Source organism: Primulina huaijiensis, chromosome 14 (genome assembly GCF_012295235.1).
Source record: "Primulina huaijiensis isolate GDHJ02 chromosome 14, ASM1229523v2, whole genome shotgun sequence".
In the NCBI taxonomy this organism is placed as follows: domain Eukaryota; kingdom Viridiplantae; phylum Streptophyta; class Magnoliopsida; order Lamiales; family Gesneriaceae; genus Primulina; species Primulina huaijiensis.
This window is the reverse complement of record NC_133319.1, coordinates 5,666,512-5,690,695: the sequence shown is the minus strand read 5'-3', so window position 1 is coordinate 5,690,695 and position 24,184 is coordinate 5,666,512. Positions and strand designations below refer to the sequence as shown.

Sequence of the window (24,184 nt, the reverse complement as noted above, 5' to 3'; positions counted from 1 at the left end):
TTTGAATTTGAAAATTTAAAATTTTACTAAAATAATCATAATTATCTTTTACATAAATCAATATTTAAAACATATTATTTATATTGTTAAAAAACTGAAAATTAGATCTCAAAAATCAAATATGCAAAATAAAAAATAAATAAATTTGTCATTTAATCAAATCATGAAATATAAATATAGTAGAAAGATAATAATTAAATTTTTTTGTTATGGATATTTTTTTAGGTTTATTTAAATCCAAATCCGATCAAATCTGACCAGTTTTGAAAATATTTGTTTATTCACGATGAAATCCAGTCAAATCCATTGAAATCCAATTTCATGTTTTAAATCTAACTATCCAAACTATTAAAAACAAGATTTACAAATCTAAATCTCCGCAAATGCCTCCAATTCTTTGCTTCCAAATATAATGTAATTTTGGCCATGCAGTTAAGTTTTGAACCGAAATCTTTAGGTGGACTGAAAACTGCTACGGCAGTTGAGTTTTGAACCGAAATCTTCAGTCAAAAAGTCCTAAAACAGTTCAACTTTATATTCATTTCCCACCGCCTCTAAATCTGACTCCCAACTCTCCTCTCTTTCCAAACCATAAACACCGCCAAATGCAGGGGAAATTCGCTCGAATTCTTCTCAGTTTCGATCAAGTTCACGCGCTAGGGAACCAGCATTCTCATGCAATGACAGCCATGTATTCTCCGGCGCACGATATGGTGCAGAAACTGCTCTCCGCATTCATGCATGAAAATAGATTCGCACACACAGCACGCTTCATGTGTGTACATTGGCCGTTTCAACTGAATTGTGCGAATTTTACGTATTTATGTGTTATTTTTGGCAGCTATATGATGTGGACTCATTGTCTCCGGAATCTGGTTTGGAGGAAGAGACTACGCCTGAGGAAGCTGGCGACGTAATTGGAAATTGCCATAGAGGTGACGTAATTAGAGTACTGTAATGTCATAGAGGAGACGTACACGTTGATATATATGTGTTTTAGTTTTAAGTAACAGACTAACAGTTCAATCTGGATTGGACACTATAATTTGGTGAGTAAACTGAATTGTAAACTTTTCAGCTTGATAATCTGTACGATCAGTTTCTTCACGCAATGTTATAGAGGTCTCTGGAATATGCTCGGAAGTCAGAAGCAAGGCAAAATGCTAGGAAATTCATCTCAATTACAATTGACACATGTTTCCACAACACTAGATCTTAATATGTCTTCATCATATTTCTTTCTGTAGTATTTATCGAAGTAATGGACTGGAAAATTTTTTTTTAGAACTCAACAATTTAGCAACTGATGAATTTTAGAGAGCCGCATCAAGAACACCAATAAATTCTGTACATGGTGTCTGTTGCGTTTTCAACTTAACTCAATTTGATTCAATTCAAAAGTTTTTGAAATTTTCTTTGTTGAAGGTAATATAATGTTGACGTGATATATGATGAGGTGATTTTGTATATTGATTATGTAAAAAAAGTTGCGATATAATAATGATTGAAAAGGTATAGAGAAAAATATGTGGTTATGTCATAAGTATATTTTTGAGAGTTGCTGTGAGTCGTTATATCGATTTGACTGAAACTTTTAAAAAGAATATCTGGAGAATTTTTGAAATTTAAAAGTAGTTATGAATTTTTTTTATTTTAGTTCAGTCGACACAGGGCCGAACAAACAGGGACCGTAGTTCTTTCCAGTTTTATCTTTGTTTTAATTTTTTTTATTCCTTTGTTGTAGCACCCAAAGCAACAGGTAATGCAGCAGGTAACCGAACAAAGAATTCTTGTACAACCAAGTTCACTTGGAGGATTGAAAATGTTTCTAGGTTGCAAGTGAATAGGCTCTACTCTGAAACTTTTGAAGTTGGTGATTATAAATGGTAACTTTTAATTGGATCGAATCCGGGAACATTAAATGCTGGTTTTTAATTTTTTTTACGAGCATAGTTGTATAAACTATTTTTCCCTTTCGTAATTGTCAGGAGGATTCTTATTTTTTTGAGGGGCAACAAAGTTGACTATCTGTCCGTGTATCTGGCTGTTGCTGATTCTACTAATTTACCATATCTCTGGAGTAGATACGTTCAGTTCAGTTTCGCCATTGTTAATCAAGTTGATCACAAACACTCCATCAGAAAAGGTAAAATCCTGTTATAGTCAGAGGATTGAAGTGCTTCCACCGGTTGATTATTAAATTCTGGTTTTGGTTCTTGTGCCAGAAAAAAAATTCTTTTTTTGCTGGAAATTCAAATTTAGTCTCATTCATGATATTTGGTGTGGCTCCATGCTGTAGTCATGTCGACTGCATGCTAATAAATACTGGTGTAAGCTGGTTACCTTTTTGGAGGTTTGCTGCTACAACATGACATTCTCGATTTCTTGTATGTATGAATAAAATATATGTACTATTTTAATTCAGCTCCTACATGAACTTTTTCTATACTGCTCCAACACTAAGTTGATTTTATGGTCCGTGGCACTATATATGATTTTGCCAATGTTGTTCCTGTTTGATGGTTAGTCTTAGCTAGTATTTTCTGTTGCTTTTCCATAATTTAAAAGAGAAAGAGCTTACAACTACTTTTTGCTATCTTATTCAACTTTCTTGGATAATTTAGTTTTTGATTCGTGTGAGATCAGTTAAAAAGAATATTCCCATATCAAATATCCTTTTTTAGGATTGAATACCAAGTCTATTTGATCTAACTTTTAGTTTATAATTTCAAATTGTAAAAAAATGATATATTAAAAATCTAAAGTTGTAAAGTGAAATTTCCCATCTCTAGTCATTTGGTGATTATAATTTTCGTACTACTGGTTTCAAAATTCTTAAATGGTAAAAATGCATCTAGAATAAGTGAAAATATAATGTAAATTTCCTATAACTTGATTGTCTAAACATCATAAATTCCTTTGAAAAACTCTAAAACAGATCCAATCAGATATCCTGGTGTTTGATTCCTGTTTCTGATCCAGTAATGGCGAATATCCAGAAATTTTGATATGCTATTAGAGCATAGCTGGTTGAATGAATTTCTTCGGATCGTGTGGGGTCAGATACATATGATTTGAGGACTTTGAGATTTTTTTCGCTGTCCGGTAAATATTTTTGTAGCAAACTGAGGAATATTTAGTTTCATTCTTTGGCTTTTGCTTATGCCGTTATGAGTTGATTACTTGGATTGCAAATCAGAATACAAATCTAGTGTAAATGCTTGTAGTACTTCCAAAAATATATGTGCTACTTTCTGGTATTGCTAAATGACATATTTAATTTTCTATTGATCTGAACATTTTATGATTCATATTTCATATACAATACATATTGTTAACATTAGAATATGCATTTACGATGATAATTTTAAATTATTCTTCTATGTTATAATATATTGCAGAATATCGTCGATTGTCATATGTTTAGTACATGCAGGTACATCACGACAGTTCAATGCTGGAGTACGAGATTGGGGTTTCGAATCCTTTATGCCACTCACTAAGCTTTATAATCCAAATAGAGGTTATCTTTACAATGATACCATTGTTGTTGAAGCTGAGGTCACTGCCGAGGAAGCCATGGGTTACATCTTCTGTGACTCAAAGAAGGAAACTGGTTACGTAGGACTAAAAAACCAAGGGGCTACTTGTTATATGAACTCTCTTCTGCAAACTTTATACCATATTCCCTATTTCAGAAAGGTTAGGATCTCTTTCCAGGGATTACTGCATCTGTATAAGGTTGTTTATATGAAAAACTATTATAAATGTAATATTTCTGTTGCTTGTACATCCAGGTTGTGTATCACATGCCAACTACTGTTAATGATAAACCATCCGCGAGTATCCCTATGGCTCTTCAGAGTTTATTTTACAAGCTTCAATACAGTGATGAGAAAGTTTCAACAAAGGAGTTGACCAAATCCTTTGGTTGGGACACAAACGAAGCCTTTTTACAATGTGATGTTCAGGAATTTAACAGAGTTCTTTGTGAGAAACTTGAAAAAAAAATGGAGGTCCTCAGAAATATAATATTACCACTGTCAATTACTCAATCTGTGTTGTGCTTCACTGATTATTGTGTTGCTGTTGATCAGAGAACTGTTGTGGAAGGAGAAATACGGAAATTATTTGAAGGGCATCACATGAACATTATAGAATGCATTAATGTTCACTACAGATCTTGCAGAATAGAGTCATTTTATGGTATTGGAAGTGGATCTTCTTAAACACCTTATCTGCCTCTTTTTATTAATAACTATACTGATCATATTCTGTAACATTCTGTTGCAGATCTTCAGCTTGATGTAAAGGGTTGTCATGATGTATATGATTCCTTTGATAAATATGTTGCTGTGGAATATCTGGAAGGAGATAATAGATATCATGCTGAACAGTATGGTTTGCAGGTGATATGTTTAACTTTATTTTGCAAATTATTTTTTTCAGCATATCTTTGATCGATATTTATCACCCTTGTTCAAAGTAGTTGTGACATCCTCTTGCTTATGTTTTTCTCTAGTTTGGATGCTAGCATCCTTGTTTATCATTTATATTCTCACTAAAATGATTTACGATTAGAGTTTTCATTTAACACTCGATAGACTTATGGTTTATGTTCAGGATGCTAAAAAGGGGGTCTTATTTAGAGATTTTCCACCAGTTCTCCAACTTCATTTAAAACGGTTTGAGTATGATTTTGTGCAGAACATCATGGTGAAGGTGAAGTTATTATGTTTTGCATATGTAGTCTTTATGTTAATTTTTCCTTGCATATAAGTTATGTATGTTTTTCTTTGATCGGTAAGTTATGTTGTGTACCTTTTTTTATTATCTTTATGTTATCTTTTCACGATGCTGATGGGACGCAGATAAATGACTGCTATGAATTCCCTCTTCAACTTGATCTGGACATAGAAAACTGTAAATACTTATCTCCTGAGGCTGACAAAAGCATACGCAACCTTTACACACTTCACAGGTTAGATAATGAGATGGTTTATACCATCTATTCATCGTTTTTTTGGCAATGCACATGCAATTTTTGAAATCACTTTAGTTCAATCTCTAGGAGATATCAAATTTGGATGGTTGTAAGTGGGACTTTGGTGAATGCTGAAGAAATGAATGCTTCTTCAGTTAGTTCAATGTTTAGAATCTAAAAGCCCTTAATCAGGAAGTAGGAAAAAAATGAAAAACCTGTTCAAGGAAAATTTTGATCCATGTGACCATTTTGTTTCAAAACAAATGGTCAATGGTTTTTTACTCCTACATGATTCATTTTTCCGCTGGCTGGAGGTCCTTGCAGACTTATTTCCCATCTGTACTTGTGTAAAAACTGAAGGCTTTTCTTTTGATCCTGGTAGAATTATATTCTGATTATAACATCAGGATAGCAAATTATGCTGTAATCTGGCCTTCAATACTGTACGGGATTAATTTGGTTTGATTTTAGTTTTCATAATTCAAGCCACATATTAATGGCTTGTTTCAAAACTAAGGGTTGTTTGAAATTTAATTTTCGACTAGCCAAAATATGGCTGTGGAGATCGTTGAAAGCTGTAAATATGTGGCTTAGAGTTTTTCAGTGTTTCTTAGAATCAACATTTTGCATATAAATTCAACATGTTGTTTATGGTTGTATCTCAGGTTTCCTAGACCGCAGCTTGAATTTTTCTAATGCCCAGCAGAAAAATCTTAAATTCCATTTTTTCATTTTTGTTCTGACAATTTTGGTTGTTATCAGTGTATTGGTCCACAGAGGTGATGTGCATGGTGGGCACTATTATGCTTTTATAAGGCCAGCTCTTTCCAGTCAGTGGTATGTATTTTGTGCCAGAATCTGTAATACAACAATTATATGCACATCATTATATCGTGTTAGCTTAACAGCTTGTCTTAAGCCTATGAATTGTTTACTTCACTAATATAATTGCTGAATGTCGTTCACGTGCCAGTGTAAACTATTGTTACTTTTTTTGTTTGGCATGTATCTAATGTATTGTTACAGGCGTCTTGCCATTCCGGTTTATTGTTGAGGATCTTCTTCCTCTCATTTTGGTATTGTCTATGTGTTCTTGTCCTGTCTGTGTGTTCTTGTCCTGTTACATTGGGATAGTTGGCTTAGAATTTCAAAAGCAGCTTATGTAAGCTAATAATCTGTATCATCCATTTTGAAATCCCACTTTTTCAAATGTTTATTTATTTTCATTTTTTTTCCTTTTCTGTCTCTTCCTGCTGAATTATGTCCATGTTTTTTAATTTGATGGGGTTAAGTAACATAACAACTCTTGAGAAATCTAAAACATCTTAAACTTGAGTTAGCTAGCATAATAAAATAATTAACATGTAATGACACCACAAACTCCTTTAAAGAGTTAAATTATCTGGTACTAACACTACGTGAATTCGCAGCCGTATACGTATGATTGTTGCACCTATTGACTATGTTATAAGCACTCTGTGAAGTTTGCCGACCTTCTATTCTATGTTCTTTATTTTACCACCCTCATAGCTGAATAAGAAGCTATGATGATCAAGAACCACTTCATATGGCCTTTAGTGAGCATTTACTTAAAATTGAAGTGCACAAGTTTTGTGAGAGATTTTATCCGCTGTAGAACCATTTTGCCAATGTACCAACAGCTGCTACCTAACAGACCGTAAGAAGACAGATATAGGTTCATAGGTGTGACGAGCCATGAGTATATGCAAGTGCAAGATAAACGGACTTCAGCCTATATATTTCGGACAGGTAGTAATTCTCACATGGAGGAAGCATTACCGATCTCAACGATTATCCAAATAATCATCCCATAATAAGAACCATGACAAAAGGGTGTAACATTAGGAGGTTCCTCTGGCAGTGAAATCAAATGCTTATAATTTCTAATAATGGAACTCATCGATCATCAAGTTCAATTTAATGTCTATTCTCTACATGAAAGTCCAGTGAGCTGCGATTCATTCGTTGCGGAATGTGATTTTTTCCCTCAAATTTTCCTTTCTATTCAAAATTGGGATTTTCTTGGAGTTGAATTTTTGACACGTGATTTGGCATATCGCAGATTTGTTTGAATTGTCTGTCACAATTTCTGGTTAATTAACAAACACAGTTACATTAATAGTGGTGGTTATTATTCAATTTTGCAAAGCTGATCGTTGAGACAAATTACTTGGTCAGCAGCCCAATTATGACCTAACCTGATATTTTACATGCCCCCGCAGCAAATGACGTTTTCCTGACACAGTAAAATTGCTGTTACATTGTAGACTTCACGATGTGAATCATTCTGAATGGCTTGTAGGTATAGATTTGATGATGAGCATGTGACAAAAGAAGACATGAGAAAGGCTTTAGAAGGGCTGTATGGTGGTGAAGAAGAAGTATGTTTATTTACCGGTTTTTCCTTTCTGAATAGATTAGTTTGTTTTGCCTTTTCATTTTCTTGTTAGGTAATTTCTTCTTAGCACTTGATGCAGATAACCCCAGGCATTATTAATGCCTTAAAAGTCCCTTTTAAGTTTACGAAGAATTCAAATGCTTATATGCTGGTGTATGTACGTGAAAGTGACAGGGATAAAATAATGTGTAGCGTTGATGAGAAGGACATTGCTGAGCATCTGAGGGTTAGCTATCAATATTTTCCTAATTGCTTCTTTCATCTTAGTTTTGTGTCTGGCCTTACTTGGATTTGATATCAAATAGGAAAGGTTGAAGAGAGAACAAGAAGCTATCAACATCAGCTTAGTAATTTGGTTAATTGTGTTTGGCTTACTTGGATGTGATATCGCGCAGGAAAGGTTGAAGAGAGAACTGGAAAAAAACAAACAACAGAAGAAAGAAAACGAAGATGAAAGGTTGAAGAGAGAACAAGAAAAAAACGAACACAAGAAAGAAAAACAAGATAAAAGGTTGAAGAGAGAACAAGAAAAAACTGAACAACAGAAGAAAGAAGAAGAAAATGCACATCTGTACACTATTGTAAAGGTAATTCATTTCAATAAATCTGGTACTTAACAAACTTTCACTTTTTTTTATCCATTTTAATTTGTATGCTGATTATGGGCAATTGACATGATGCTTTCAGGTCACAAGTGATGATGATTTTGCTGAGCAGATTGGAAGAAATGTATTTTTTGATTTAGTGGATCATGACAAAGTCAAAGGTTTTCGTGTTCTGAAGTCAACGCCATTTAGCGTTTTTAATGTATGTAAACTTGTTAAACTCAAAATTTTCAGTTTTTCTTCATTTCCTTTGCATTTAAGTTCAGTTTTAATTATTGGTACATAAAGTGAGTAGTGAGGGATATTAGCCTTATTAATTTTCTGATTTCATAGTTCAGACTCAATTTTTTTGTGAGAAGTCAATACTTAATTCAACAAAAATGATTTTTTTTTTTGCCGGAATGTTGTTAATTGTATAACTTTGTCAGAAGCTGGTGTTTTTCTATTATATATGTGTGGAGATATGTTTAGATTGCAGGTATAGATTCCATATCTTCCACCTTGAACTTTCTGAACTTATTAGGAGTTAAACACGATCTCTCGTGACTTAAACTTCTGTAAATTATATATAGGTAGTCTATTGGCAAAGGAATCACCGATTCAAATTGGAAACTGAAGTTCAACAGAAGTTAGATCTTTATCAAATAGAACAGGGAAAGCATTTTTATGATTCCCATGTGCTAACGAACATTGATTGTTCTTGAAGTAAATTAAAGAAAATATGTTGTTTATTTACACCTTAACCAGGTGGGCCCAAAAACTTTATATAGTAACTAAAGAAGAAAAGAGAAGGGAAATTATTTTGTCATGCTTTAGTATGCCTGTGTTTTTCACACACTTGGTTACAAGCCATTTCTAAAATCTGATTGTTTGAAATCAAATCTGACAATTATTAGTAGCTGGTTTAACTCCTTTTTTTCTTGTTCTATGCTATATTTGCTTTTATATTTATTGTATTTTTATTTTTAATAGACATGTCTATGTTTCATTATTTTTTTATATTTTGTAAGTGTAGTCGTGTTTTTTTATCAAGTAGATTCAGAGTAGTCATAGAAAAATTGTCTAGTACTCTTTGACCAAAAGTTAAATTGAATTTGGAATAATAATTTTAGTTATAGTTTTATCAGCTAATTGTGAAGGCTACTGCAGGAGGAGGTTGCAAAAGAATTTGGTGTTCCAGTTCAGTTACAGAGGTTTTGGCTGTGGACAAAGCGCGAGAGCGGCACATATCGTCCTGCCCAGCCATTGACACACCTGGAGAAAACAAAAACTGTAAACATTTCTCATTGATTCTGATTTTGATAACTCGCCTTCTACACAAAGTAAAATCTTCTTAAAGGTACCGTATATAACTGGCTTCTTGCTTTATGGTGTTGTCCATGTCTGCAAAAGGATTTATGTTTGTGCTGATAGTCTTTTCCCAAATTTAGCTTCCTCATGTTGCATTATAAAGAAGTTGTTCTAGATTGTCATTTGAGTTTTCAATTCTTGATATGCACACACGTTGCACAATGTGTTGCTGCTTTTTGCTTTATTAGTGTGATCTAGCAAGTGAGATTTCTCCTGTCTTCTCCTTCTTTTCCCACCTTTTCATTACTAACAAGAAGCATGTGCGTCGTATGAATACACGTTAGATATAAATGTAACTCGATTCCTATTCATGCATTCCTGTAAGAGGAACATCTTGAGCTGTATTTCGTATTTTGTGGTATCTAAAGGCCACTCCAGGAAAAGGCTTGTTCTTAAAAAGTATGAGAGTAGAGTTATATCAAGGAGATCCACTTCTGGTTAAAGTAGTGACACAAATGATGATTGGGCAGGATCGGTCACCGAAAGGAGATCCACTTCTGGTTATTGTACATTTGTACACTTGTATGGGGAGACTTAGTTACTTGAAGAAGCAAAATGCAAAGTGTTGTTTCCAAAAGTAGTGTAGAAGCTGAATTTCGATGAATGGCCCAAGGATTGTGTGAAGGATTGTGACTAAAAAGAGTTCTAGTGGAACTTAGACAGACAGTTAATGTTCTCATACTGTGACAACAAATTTGCTGTAAGTATTGCTGACAATCCTTTGTTGCATGATAAGGGCAAAACAACTTGAAGTTGATAGACATTTTATAATGGAGAAACTTGAAGGAGTAATATGCACTCTTTTTGTTCCTAACTTGAAACAACTCGCAGATATTTTCACCAAAAGTTTGAGACAATATCAGCAAGTTGAACATGATTGATATCTTTCCACCAACTTGAGGGAGAGTGTCAACATTTTAGGATTCTCATATTTTTGTGAATTAGAAATTTATTCTAAAATAGAATAAATTAGAATGGAGCACAATCATTTACATTTAGACTAGAATCACTCCATAAGTTACTTTTTTCTCTTCAATTACCCATCTTTTACCAATGGAAATATCGAACCATAATTGCCTGCCCATATTTTCTTCTTCATTATTCAACAGCACCAAAACCAAGTTTCCTATCACATGGAAGAATGAGGAGGTGTATAGGAGCTAGTTAATTGTGAGATAGTTTGTATGGTCTATTTTTTATTTTTATTAGATATAATCTCATCTTTTTAAGAGATATTGTCCTCTATTAGAATCTGTAATTATTATTAGCATTATTGTTTGACAATAAGTACATTTTATTATACTCTTTATTATTATTAATTTATTATTTTAACTATTATTATTAGTCAATTATTAATAATTATTTATTAGTGATTAGGATATATAGTTTAATGTTAAAATTTTGTGACTTAGAAGTGAATTAGCATTGAGAAATGAGGAGTTGCGAGCCAATAATGAGATAGTAATGAGGATGAGCAATTAAAAAATATTAAAAGTGAGATACAATTAATTAAAAATCATTATTTTATATTTAAAACGATATTTATTTATTTACTTTCTAATTATTATTAATTAGTAATTAGGATGGACAATCTAAGATAATAATTTTGTAACTTAAAAATGGCAGCATGGAAAAATGAAGAGGTCTGAGCTAATTGCGAGATAGTTTCTGCTGTCTAATTTTTACTTTTATAAGTATAATCTCATATTTTAAATGATGTTGTCCTTACTTATTATAATCTATAATTATTATTAAAATTATTGTTTGACACTTAATACATTTTATAATATTCTTTATTATCATTATTTTTTATAATTATCATTATTAGTGATAGTAAATTATTAACAATTATTAATTAGTAATTAGGATGTATAATTTATATAAGATTATAATTTTGTTACCCTAAAAATGAAATTAGCATTGAAAAATGGGAAGTTATTACGAGGATACGAGCTAGTAATGAAGATGGGCTGTTCAACAGGGTTAAAAGTGATAAAATAATTCTTTAATACTTCAAATGACCTTAGGCCATCTCCAACCACAAAATATATTTTGGTGCAAATTTTACGCTAAAATAGTGCGATTTCTACACCAAATACAACATCCATCTCCACTTGCTATCCACACTTTACATGTATATATATATAGAGATATTTGTGTTCAAAAACTGCCACAATCACCCATAGCAGCTTTTCACGGCCCATATCACTTTTTTAGCATACATAATCATTACTGCTTTACAAATATTGTGATCTTTGTGTATTATATAATCTTTTTAATGAAAATACTTTAGTATTCTAAAGCCTTTAAATCTTGGCACTTCAATTTGCCATGCCTAAGACACGTGACTGACTTGTCATGGAACATAATATCATTTAATTTATTTATTCTGCACGTGATATGAGTCCCTTGCTCTACAGCAAAACCACATTTGGCATTGTCATAGTCATTTTTCTCTCTGCAGTATTTTTTTTTCCTTTTTAGGAACTATTTTTTTAATAATTATAAATCACGATAATATATCCAGAACACATTTGCATCATCCAATTTTAACCTGCATACTGCTATAAAAGATGTGTTACCGTATCTGTTGACTTAATTCAAGAAACTTTTGAGATCGAATCATTGTGTGCTTAAAAACTTTGACGATAGTTTACTTCCCTATCCAAGGAAACCTTGAAATGCGTAGTCCTTGAAAAGATAATGAATGGTGCGAAACAATATTGATATTTGATGCTGTTTCAGTTTGTATAGTTGGTAATATGATACCAAACTCCACTCAACTTGTACAAAGTGGTTAAACTCGTCTTTTCCATGTGGTGGTTTCTTGAGGACACAAGACTACTGCTGGTGATGATTCTTGTGATGTCAATATAATTATTGTAATTTGTTTAAACTACATCAATGTTCAGATTGTTATTTATGTTATGTCCATCAAAACCAAGGACTTAGTTCAGGTCCCTCCTATGTGATAATTCCAAATTTCTACAAAATTGTCAGCACATTTAAAGTTTATAAATGCAAAGATTCCCAAGGCTAACATATGGGGCATTTGAACTCTCTCTGCAAACTATGGCCAGACAACAAGATGATTATAAAAGCCTAATATTGTATTATATCACTAAAAGTGTATCAACAGTTTCAATATAATGTCAGCCAAATGTCCTGTTTCGTAATCATTTTTCATTTAAATTTTTACGTGTTGTAGATTGAACAGTTGATGGAAGTATTATCATGTGAGGTTAAGACAGCTGAGCTGAACTTATTCTTAGATCTTGGACAGGTAACTAAAAATCAAAACAAACAGCAAAAATTATCGGCAGGAAACTTTTTTTCATCGCTAACATTAATGAGCTTCTACTTGTAATTTAGGATTTGAGGCAAATCCCTCTCCCTAATAAGACTGAAGATGACATTTTGCTATTCTTCAAGCTTTATGATCCAGAAACAGAAGACCTAAGGTATTTTTATTCTTCTGATTAGCCTTTTTTCATGGTACAATACATATTAAGAAAAATATTTTAAAATATCAAAGAAATATATAAAAATAACCGAAGGCGGCTTGTATGGAAACAACATCTTGTATTTTATGCCAGATATGCTGGAAGACTTTATGTGAAGGGCATTGGCACACCAGCAGATATCCTGCCTGAGCTAAATAAAATGGCAGGCTATGCTCCTGATGAAGAGATCAAACTATATAAGGTTTGTTTCATTGCTCTATGCTTTGTTAAATGGGAAGGACAGTCTTTTTGGTCCCTATATTTGCAATTATATATGTTACAGTTTGTGTATTAGATAACAGTTACTGTGCCCCAGTTTGTTGTTTTCTGTGTCAAAGATGACCATTTTGTCCTTTCTGAGTCTTCTATATTGAGAGCTGGTTTCCCCCATCATTCCCGTAAAGGTGGTGATGGATCGAGGTAGGAAGGTTGGGAGATCAGACCGCTGGAACCACAGTATCTTATCTGTTGGCTTTTAATTCATATACCAGATCTCCCTTCTATCCTTCCCTAATGTATACTAGGCACAATTTTTTTAGTGTTGTGTAATTAAACTATTTGCCACAGTCAAATATGAATATTACAAACCAAAACCTTTCCATGAGCATTTTTTTGTTCTTTCAGGAAATAAAGTTTGAACCTACTGTCATCTGTGAATGCATCAACATGAAACTTACATTTAAAGCTTCCCAGGTAATTTGAAATCATGTCCTCGTGTTCACTTTTTGTTAGAGACATTGTTTCATGTTAGAGACATTGTTTCAATGGCTTTTGTCTGCCTTATATTGCAGCTTGTGGATGGGGACATTGTTTGCTTTCAAAAGTCTATTCCTGTCGAAACTCATCAGCTAATTCAATGTCCAGATGTTCCAACATTTTTGGAGTTCCAGCATAATCTCCAAGTACTTTCCAAAGGACATTGGGTGACCTTTGTTTCATATCTTTTGCAGGGCTCTACTTTAGCTTCATGTAGTTTTATATGTTTCAAGTGATCAAATTCGTTACTTTCTATTATATTTGCTTATTCATATTTGATGGTAAAGAGGGTTTAATTTTCTTTTTCGTTTTTGGTGGCATAAGACTGAAGGGTTTTGGCTTAGGTTTACCATTCACCTTTTTTGGCATGTTGTTACTTTTCAACTGCTCGTGAAATTGTGTGAATTGCGAACATCTAGAACTAGGAGTTCTTCAGATTTTTTAATATCCTCTCTCCATTAATTATACTATCCAACAAATTTTATGAATGACTTATTTCAGATGATCCATTGACAATCTGCACTAGGGGAATCTTATGACTTTGTAGCTTTCTCTCCTATACTGCAAGACTATCACACTATTTTAAGGCATTTAATTGTTTTTGCATCTTGGAGAAAAAACATTGTTTCCTTGTGCCTCTTAGTTGTAACAAAGTCTCATATAAAGCAACTGACTAATATGGTTAAAATTGAAGTGGCGAAAATCTAAACGAAGCAGAAAAAAAAGGATGTTCTTCTCAGTTCTAATTAGACTCAATACTTTCATTATTTAATGGTCCAAGGCATCATCTGCTTAATGCTTATACGAGGTGTTCGTGTTTCAGCATCTGTAGTGTATGTAGTGTTTAAATAGGTCATGCTCTCAAAACTTTTCTGGCATTACTCTTGCACTTTCCTGGCGTTACTCTTGCCTCAAGTTTTGTCTTGACATCATTTTTTTTCATCAGCACTGGTTCAATTTCACTGGAAATAGTTTCCCTCGTAACTTCTGAAACTTTATTTGTCGTGTGAGAAATGGGTGAAATTATTTTTGTGACAACTAGAACTGTATACTTATGTTATTATTCGGCAACTTCTTATTTTAATCATATGTTGATTTTCTGAATTGAATGTTTGCCAGGTTGTTCATTTTAGGTCCCTAAAGAAGCCAAAGGACAATAAATTCTGCTTGCAACTGTAAGCCTTTTTTAAGAAACTTCGTGTAATAGAACATGCTATTTTGTTTTACCTTCAAAGGTCATGCTAATGTGGTATTTTCTGTGTGCCGTTTACATTAATTGAATTTGTAGATCAAGGCTTGATACATATGATGAAGTTGTCGGAAGCATAGCTCAGCGTCTTGGAGTAAATGATCCATCCAAAATCCGGCTTACGTCACAAGATCTTTCCACTCAGCTGCCAAAACCTTATCACATAAAGTATCGTGGAGTTGATAACTTGTTAGAGATGCTGCTCTATGACAATCACGTAAGTGACACACTATCCTGATGGTCAGAGTAAATTTGGTAAGGGCCTTGAAACATTGACGAAGACCGTTCTTTTTTGCAGATTTCTGATATATTGTATTATGAAATATTGGATATGTATATGCCGGAATTACAAGATCTAAGAACTCTTAAAATAGCTTTCTTTCATGCAGCGAACAACGACGTGAGTATGAATTGGACTCTGGTTGCATACGCATGTCAAATGCACTCATGCACAAAACCAACTCATTTTTTATTTTATGTTTAACGAAGACCATCTCCCTTTTTCATATCTAGATGGATATTAACAGTTTGAGACTGCCAAAGGAAAGCACTGTGGGTGATATTCTTTATTATCTTAGGACGATGGTAAGCCTTGGGACTGTTGTTAAGATCATCAACACAGAGAAAAGTATACCCTAGCGGCACATACTCATACATGCATACATAGTACATACATACATGTGTGTGTGTGTGTGTGTGTGTGTGTGTGTGTGTGTGTGAGGGGATATATCTTTCAAATATTTTGAATGTCTACTTTTTGTCCTTTGTTGGATCAACTCATTATTTTGTACTCTTAACATATCTTCATCTGATTTTTCTGGCATGATATGGAGCAGGTTGAGTTGTCTCATCCAAATGCAGAGCTAAGATTGATAGAAGTGTTCATGCACAAGATCTACAAGGTCTTCCATTCTCAATTCATTTCTGTGTATTTGTTCTTCCTGTTTATATACTAAGATCAAAACACAGTAGGAAAGTCATCTTCGTACCATTCAACTTAAATGGTTGAACTCAATCAAGTATATGTAGAAAGCATGGACCGCTCATGGAATACAAGCATTGTAAAAAGTTGAGAAGTACAATTTAAAATTGGATTGGTGTGTTACAAGGAAACAAGAAAATTTGCAAATGTAGGACAAGACAGGCATGATATTCCTGATAACTTTTGTAACCTGTAACTGTCCAGGCAACTATGTCTTGTTGAGGAATTGTTCCCTGGTTTTATCCATGTTTAAGTCACATGTTCCCTATTTCCCCATCCTTTTAAAAACTCAATCCTGCGCTTTGAGAACAAAATACCTTTTTCTGCAAAAGCATCTGAATTCCTGCCTTGTTTGAAGTGTCTAGAGCTTGTTTATGTCCTGCACTTATCAGATGACAGGAACCACTGACCCAGAAAGATGCAAGGGTTTTCTTATGGCTGTCTGTTCTTACATTACTTCTAGTCATTGTATCTTGTGGCTAAAATTACTTCATTTTAGAGCTCTCGCTGGTGGAGGGAGTGGGATGTTAAATCTTCTTAATTTGTTTTTTTGCCTTCTCAGTTTCCATTAATATTCTTGTTCTTTGTTTTGTTTCTTGGGAAAGTCGTGTATCTAACCATGCGATCTTAAGTTAAAGTTGCTATAACCAGGGGCGGAGCCAGCATAGACCCAATGTGGGCTAAAAAAAAATTTATATATATATATATATATATAAATTTTATGTCTAAATTTTTTAATTTTTGTATGTTATTATTATATGTTCATTTGTCTATACTGATTCAAAAAAATAACAAATTTTTTCTTTTTATAATTTGGTAGACCCAAATTTTAAGTCAATTTTTTTTTACATATTATTAATATCCAAGTATATACTTTATAGTCTTCTGTATGTGTTTTCTCTTCACGAGTCACGAACGTCATACACTTTGATTAACAATAAATCCAATTCATTTTAATTACTACTTCATCTTTCATAATCTCTATAAAATCCAAAATTTCACTAAATTTTAGGTTCGTTTTTTCGTTCAATGTTTGTCGATCATTCAATTATTTTATAATTTTTTGCTTTTTCCAATCGATAATGAATTCATGCTTATTTTTCGAACGTATATTTTATATTTTATATCATATTTTGTTTTGATTTCGGATTTTGTACACACTGTTGTTCGTAATTTTTCTGACGTTTTCTCATTAATTATCAATGCTACTGGCTGTGCGTAACTTGTGTTCAAACTTTATGACACATTATTTTTAGTTGTCATTAATCAGTGCTCTTTTTTTGCTTTATTAATTATAATATATTGTTGTCTACGCTGAACCAAGATCCTGGCTCCGCCCCTGGTTATAACATCATTTTTGCAGATCTTTGCAGTCAATGAAAGCATAGAGAGCATAAATGACAATTATGGGACATTACGAGCAGAGGAGGTTCTCTCTCTTGCTCCCCTTCTGTGTGTGTGAGTTTGCATGAAGTGCTCATAAGTGCTTTCATTTTTTAGGTTGTGCATGCAGCAAATAATTGGAATCTTTTATAGGCTATAAAAGTTACTTGCCTTTTAAAGTGGCTTCATCTTCATTGTCAAAAAGTCCCACATTATAATTTCTTGTTGCAGATTTGTGAAGAAGAGAAAAGTCTTGGTCCACTTGATAGCTTGATTCGTGTATACCACTTCGAATCCGTGGAAATTGAGAAACAAATGGTGAAATTTGTCCTAATTTAGTTTGAAGCAGATCAGTATACACATATTTTAGAGTACAATCCATGGAATTGCACTTGTTCCATCTATTCTTTTCAATTACAATAGCATTGAACTTTTTTTCTAACAGCAAATCCATAACTTTGGTGTGCCATTTTTGTTGGTCATTCACGAGAATGAAGTTTTATCTCATGTCAAAATTCGTGTTCAGAAGAAGTTAAATGTACCAGATGATGAATTATCTAAGGTATACTAGGCTCAAACCTAGTCTTAATTCTAAAAGTGGATTTTTTTACCTGGCATTGAGTGTGTATACTTGTCCATGTTTTTGGCAGTGGAAATTTGCTTTTGTGTCTGATGGTCGGGCGGAATACCTCCAGGATTCAGACATTTTGTTCAGTCGTTTCCAGGTCTTTCTCACTCTTGCTCTCTCTCGGTGTTGTACATTATTAAAGAGACTTGCTGATGCACTTACACCATTGGTTAATAACAACATTTCATGTTTGGATCGTACAGAATTGTGACAGCAGTGTTTATCGTGAGCGGCATCTTGGGTTGGAGCACTTACCTCTGGTGAAAAATCAGGTCTCATTATTCCCGCCATTTATTCTTGAATAGTAGTCTTTTATATATATATATATGGTTACTTCTATACTGCTAACCGAGATCAGTTTTTAGTAAGCTAATAATTCTCATTCCTCTTAGATGAGCTCATACTGACCGGAGATTACATAAAACCCAAGAGTGAGGTTTGTAGGCCTTTGAAGAAGCGTTCGTGGTCAGCTACATGAGATTTTTGTCACCCTTGTGGGATCAAGAGCTTTCGCATATGAACAGTGTGACAAATAAACCGACAATCTCCTTATATTGCTTGAATTATAAGATAACTCTATGACATGCCTGCAACAGATAATAAACTTATGAAAAATAGAGTACACTGGAGGTTAAAGTCAATCTGACCTCCAAATTCAAGAGTGCGATAGTATAGAAGATGTTAAAATCCACCTGGCCTCTAGTTTGAAAAGTAGACTTGCAATTTAAGAGCTCAGTTGACTATGGAAATAGAACACAATTATAAATTAAAACCACCCACCTCTCCTCTATGTAACGATAATATACATGTGATCCAAATTACACGATTCAAAAATTACCTACTGATGATCTTTTGCAGGCCGGTTTCATATAAAAACCCGGTCTGTTGGTGCATCACATCAACCAATATTGAGAAACTAATATTCGAGGTCACCTATTCTTGCAGGACCTCCTTCATCTGAGAAGCCTGTGAAGATGTATAAATAGAAATGTGGTGTCGACCAGTCTGACACGTAGGCATGCGATTCTTTTCCAGAAAATGAATTGGCAAAGAAATCAGAATTGAACTATTAAATACCGTTGGATTCAAGTACTGTAAGCACTGTTGAAGCCAATGTCATTTTCATTGATGCAAACGTCTGTGATAAAGAGAAAATTGGATTGTGATTGTTACAGAAAGGGGTTCACCAGAATTTTCATTTCTTGTCATCAAATTTTGTAGTGTACATTTTCAAAGAAAATTCTCATGATTTGTTACCGGGGATGAATGGAAGATTTCTTTGATGCATCGTCTGTCGATAATTCTGGTATTTTCATACGATTCATTTGATGAGTGATTGATTAGTTGTATTGTTAATTCTATGTTGTGTACTATTTTTTGGGGGTCTAAATTCCCTTTTATGACGGTGAGAATTTAATTTTCATCGTATCACAAATTTTAAAACATTATGAACAGTCTAATGTGTCATTTATACTGTCTATACAATAATCTTGAGGTTGAAGGGTGTAAATTAACTTAAATTTCATATCATGATCCATTGATTATTTTTAAATATCCAAAATATTCTTCCTCTAGTAATTATTTTATCTCATAATAATACTAAATAATTATACGCTAAAATAAACAAAATTTAATATATCCAACATATCCCTACTACATTGATTATTCCAACCAATGATAATCCACAAAATAATCGCTCACTAAACTAAGTAAAATAACCAAAAGTAAAAAAAAATCATTATTGTTGAAAATACAGAGTTGAAATTATTGAAACATAAGAGTTGTAAATATTGAAAATTAGTGTGTAATGATGTATTTATTTTAGAATTATTTTCAAAGAAATTCTATAAATATGTCTCTCAATTTGTGAAGAAGAATACAATTGAGTAGACAAAAATTTATAAAGTGTGTAGTTTAATATATTTTGTGAGTTTGAGATTTTTATTTTTTTATCGTAAATTTTTACTTTTAACATGTTATCAGCACGATACTCGAAGGTTCAGTTCTCCATATTTTTCCAAGCTCCCAAACACAAGAAAAAGGTAACAATATTCAAAAGTAAGAATATTTATTTTGCTGTTTATTTATTTTTATTGTGTATATATTTAATATATAATATCATGTTATTATATAAAAGGAGTCTATGACACCTCATTATAATAACGTGATGTGATTATATTATTACACTACTTATATAACTTTATTGTGTTACTGTTTATTTAATTTATTGTATATATATTTGAATAATATCATGTTATTATATAAAAAGAATCTACGGCACCTCATTAATATTATAATAACGTGGTGTGATTATTTCATTGTTTATATATATGATTATTTCATTGTTTATATATTTTTATTGTGTTATATAATAATTATATATATTTGTATAATGTCACATTATTATATAAAAGAAGTATGTGACACATCATTATAATATTATGATGTGATATAGATAATTATTTAAACATGATTAACATTACATACATCATATTATTACAATAAAATTTACATATACATAAATTTATTTTTTAAAATTTTGTAACGGTCATAAACGACTAGTTTTTACCCTTTAAATATTATTTTACAAACACATTCAATCATTCCAAACTTACTCTTCCTCCCTAAAAATTTTCTTCATCAAAATTTTTGAAGAAGAAGAGATGGTTCTTTCAAGATTATTTTGTATAATTATTTATGTTATTATACTAACTAGTCTTGTATTTATCGGAGAATATTCGGCTCGCATATTTTACTTTATTATTAAGAATGCTTGAATTTATAATTTATCCGTTACTTTTCATTGCCATATTAATAGATTTAGAACTTAACTAATAAAAGCTTTGTTATTTTTCTAGTACCACTATGTCAAATTTGGCAAAGCTCGAATTTGTTACGTTGGACATTACGGGAAATAATTATATGACATGGAATATCGATGTAGAAATGCATCTTCAGTCATTGGGTCTAAGTGAGACCATTAAAGAAAATGGTATATCATCATCACAAGAAAAAGCAAAAGCAATGATATTTTTGCGTCGACATCTTGATGAGGATTAAATTGTGAATATCTAATTGAAAAAGATCTCATGGCTTTATGCAGGATTAAAAGAAAGATTTGAACATATAAGGGAAGTTATACTTCTGACCGCCCGTGATGAATGGAATACGTTAAGATTCCAAGATTTTAAGAAATTCAGTGATTAAAATTCGACGATGTATCGAATAAATTGCAATTAAAATTTTGTGGACATGAGGTTATTGAATCGAAAATTTTTGAAAAGAACATTTTCCATTTTTACGCATCAAATATAACTCTACAATAACAATATAGCGTGCGTGGATTTGCGAGATATTCTGAACTTATCGCATGTCTTCTTGTGGCAGAAAAGAACAACGAGCTGGTAATGAAAAATCAGCAGTCCCGACCCACTGGATCAACAACATTTCTAGAAGTAAATGATGTAAGTAAAAATGAATTTAAACCTGGAAACCAAAATCAAATTCAGAGACAAGGTTTTGGTCGTGGTCGTGGTTGTGGTCGTGAACGTGGACGTGGACGTGGAAGTGGTCGTGGTCGTGGTCACGGCGGTGGTTTTGAAAACAATCGAGATAGCTACTTCTATAACTCATCTCAAAAGGACGTCACGAACCACCCACTAAAAGGCATCATAAGAACATAATTGTTAATGAAAATCACTCAAAATGATTTGAAAGTTCTTGTTTTATATGCGGCACTTCAGGACATTGATCACGTATTTGTCGAGCCCCCGAGCACCTTTGTAAGCTCTATAAAGAATCGATAAAGAGGAAAGAAAAAGAGATCAACTTCATTGAACACAATGATTGTTTGAGTGATTCAACTCATTTTGATGCTGCAAATTTTCTGAATGATTTCTCTAAAAATTATCAATATATTGGAGAAATAAAAATGTAAAATATTTTATTTTTCATGTGCTCTTATGCTAATGTTTTATTGTATAATTATGATATGCATTTTATTACATATATATTGTCAGTAATTTTTTTACATTGCATATTTTTTTTTGATGTTTAAATATGTAAAATGATATGAACAAAGCTAAATAAGAACTAATCCCATGAAAGTTTGCATACCTGATAGTGGTACAACACATACTATTCTCCGAGATAAAAGATATTTCTTGGAACTAAAACCAACAAAAACAATGGTGAATACAATATCAAGTTCTGTAGACTTGATAAAAGGTTATGGAAAAGCACATTTTATTTTTTTACCTAATGGTACAAAATTTCTTATAAATGATGCTTTATATTCACCACAATCGAAAAGAAATTTGTTGAGTTTTAATGAAATATATTCTCATGGGTATGATACTCAGACAATAAATGAAGGAAATGAGAAATATATGTGTCTTACCACATAAAAATCAGGAAAGAAATATGTCGTTAAAAAACTACCAATTCTCCGTACTGGATTGCATTATGCATATATAAGTCTAATTAAATCAAACATGGTAGTTGATAATTCTTCAATACTGATGAATTGACATGATCGATTAGGACATCCTAGTTCAATGATGATGCGAAGAATTATAGAAAAGACATATGATCATCCGCTGAAAGACTTGAAGATATTTCAAAAGAATAAGTTTCAATGCAAAACATGTTCTCTTGGGAAACTTATTATAAGACTATCACCAGCTAAAATCCAAACTGAATCACCTATGTTTCTTGAACGTATTTAGGGTGATATTTGTGGGCCAATTCATCCACCATGTGGACCATTTAGCTATTTTATGGTATTGATCGATGCCTCCAGCAGATGGTCACATGTATGTTTATTATCAACTCGGATTGTGTCATTTGCAAGATTACTTGCTCAAATAATAAAATTGCAGAATCAATTTCCCGATCATACAATCAAGAAAATTAGATTTGATAATGCTGGTGAATTTACTTCCCATACTTTCAATGATTATTGTATGTCAATGGGAATCACTGTTGAGCATCATGTTGCTCATGTCCATACACAAAATAGATTAGCTGAATCATTAATTAAACGTCTACAACTGATTGCTAGATCAATGATTATAAAAACAAAACTCCATGTTTCTATATGAAAACATGAAATTTTACATGATGTTGCATTAATTCGCATCAGACCAAGTGCATATTATAAATACTCCACATTGCAGTTTGCCTTTAGTAAAGAACCAGACATTTCTCATCTGAAAATTTTTGGATGTATGATATACGTGCCTATTGCACCGCCTCAACGAACAAAAATGGGACCTCAAAGAAAGATCGGAATTTATATCGGTTATGATAGCCCATCAATCATTCGATATCTTGAGCCTCAGAGTGGCGACGTGTTTACAGCACGTTTTGCTGATTGTCATTTTAATTGGGAAATCTTCCCAATGTTAGGTGGAGAAAATAAACATATCGAAAAGGAGATTACATGGTATACATCATCATTGTTACATCTGGATCCAAGAACTAAACAATGTGAAAAATATGTACATCAAATTGTGCACTTGCGAAGAATAACAAATCAAATACCAGATGTATTTGAAGACACAAAAGGGATAACTAAATCATATATACATGCTGTAAATGCCCCTGCTCGAATTAAAATTCCAAAGAAACAAATTGAAGACACTCATGATATCATAAAACGATTGAAGTGTGGAAGGCCAATCGGTTCCAAAGATAAAAATCCTCGAAAAATAAAAAGCATAGAGAAACACGATGATCACAAAATAGAGAATGATATTCCGGTAGAAATACATAATGATGAAAATGTTCCATCTGAACCACAAACTGATGAGAATTATGAAATCTATATCAATTATATTAATACTGGAAAAATATGGAAACGAAAAGATATAAAAGAAATTGATGAGATATTTTCTTATAATGTGCCATTTGACATCATAAATGACAATGAAGATCATGAACTAAAATCTTTTGGTGAATGTAAAAATCGACAAGACGGGATAAAATGAAAAAATGTCATCCATGTTGAATTGAATTCGCTAAATAAACGTAACGTTTTTGGGCTTATAGTCCTTACACCTGAAGGTGTAAAACCTGTTGGGTACAAATGGGTTTTTATTCGAAAGCGAAATGAAAAAAATGAAACAGTAAGATATAAAGCTCGACTTGTTGCACAAAGTTTTTTCAAAGGTCTGGAATTGATTATGAAGAAACATATTCATCTGTTATGGATGCAATTACGTTTTGGTATTTGATTAGTTTGGCGGATCTGAAAATTTAGAAATGCGTCTTATGGATGTTGTCACAGCTTACTTATACGGATCACTCGATAGTAATATATATA

At 32.6% G+C, this 24,184-nt stretch overlaps 1 protein-coding gene across 1 annotated transcript; it reads left to right on the top strand.

Annotated features, from left to right (window-relative positions):
- The first annotated feature begins 549 nt into the window (after positions 1-549).
- Positions 550-19,191, top strand: LOC140957005 (ubiquitin C-terminal hydrolase 12-like). Its single transcript, XM_073414040.1, has 32 exons — positions 550-713; positions 842-935; positions 1,745-1,886; positions 1,989-2,146; positions 3,437-3,702; positions 3,798-4,016; positions 4,098-4,206; positions 4,294-4,409; positions 4,624-4,722; positions 4,872-4,981; positions 5,747-5,821; positions 7,308-7,386; positions 7,483-7,629; positions 7,709-7,990; positions 8,091-8,210; positions 9,158-9,280; positions 12,567-12,641; positions 12,731-12,819; positions 12,955-13,063; positions 13,486-13,554; positions 13,653-13,763; positions 14,737-14,792; positions 14,906-15,083; positions 15,165-15,266; positions 15,380-15,451; positions 15,703-15,768; positions 17,212-17,277; positions 17,463-17,549; positions 17,677-17,793; positions 17,882-17,956; positions 18,063-18,131; positions 18,805-19,191. The coding sequence occupies exons 1-32, from the start codon at positions 606-608 to the stop codon at positions 18,829-18,831; spliced, it is 3,615 nt and encodes a 1,204-aa protein (XP_073270141.1). The 5' UTR covers positions 550-605; the 3' UTR covers positions 18,832-19,191.
- Positions 19,192-24,184: the final 4,993 nt, after the last annotated feature.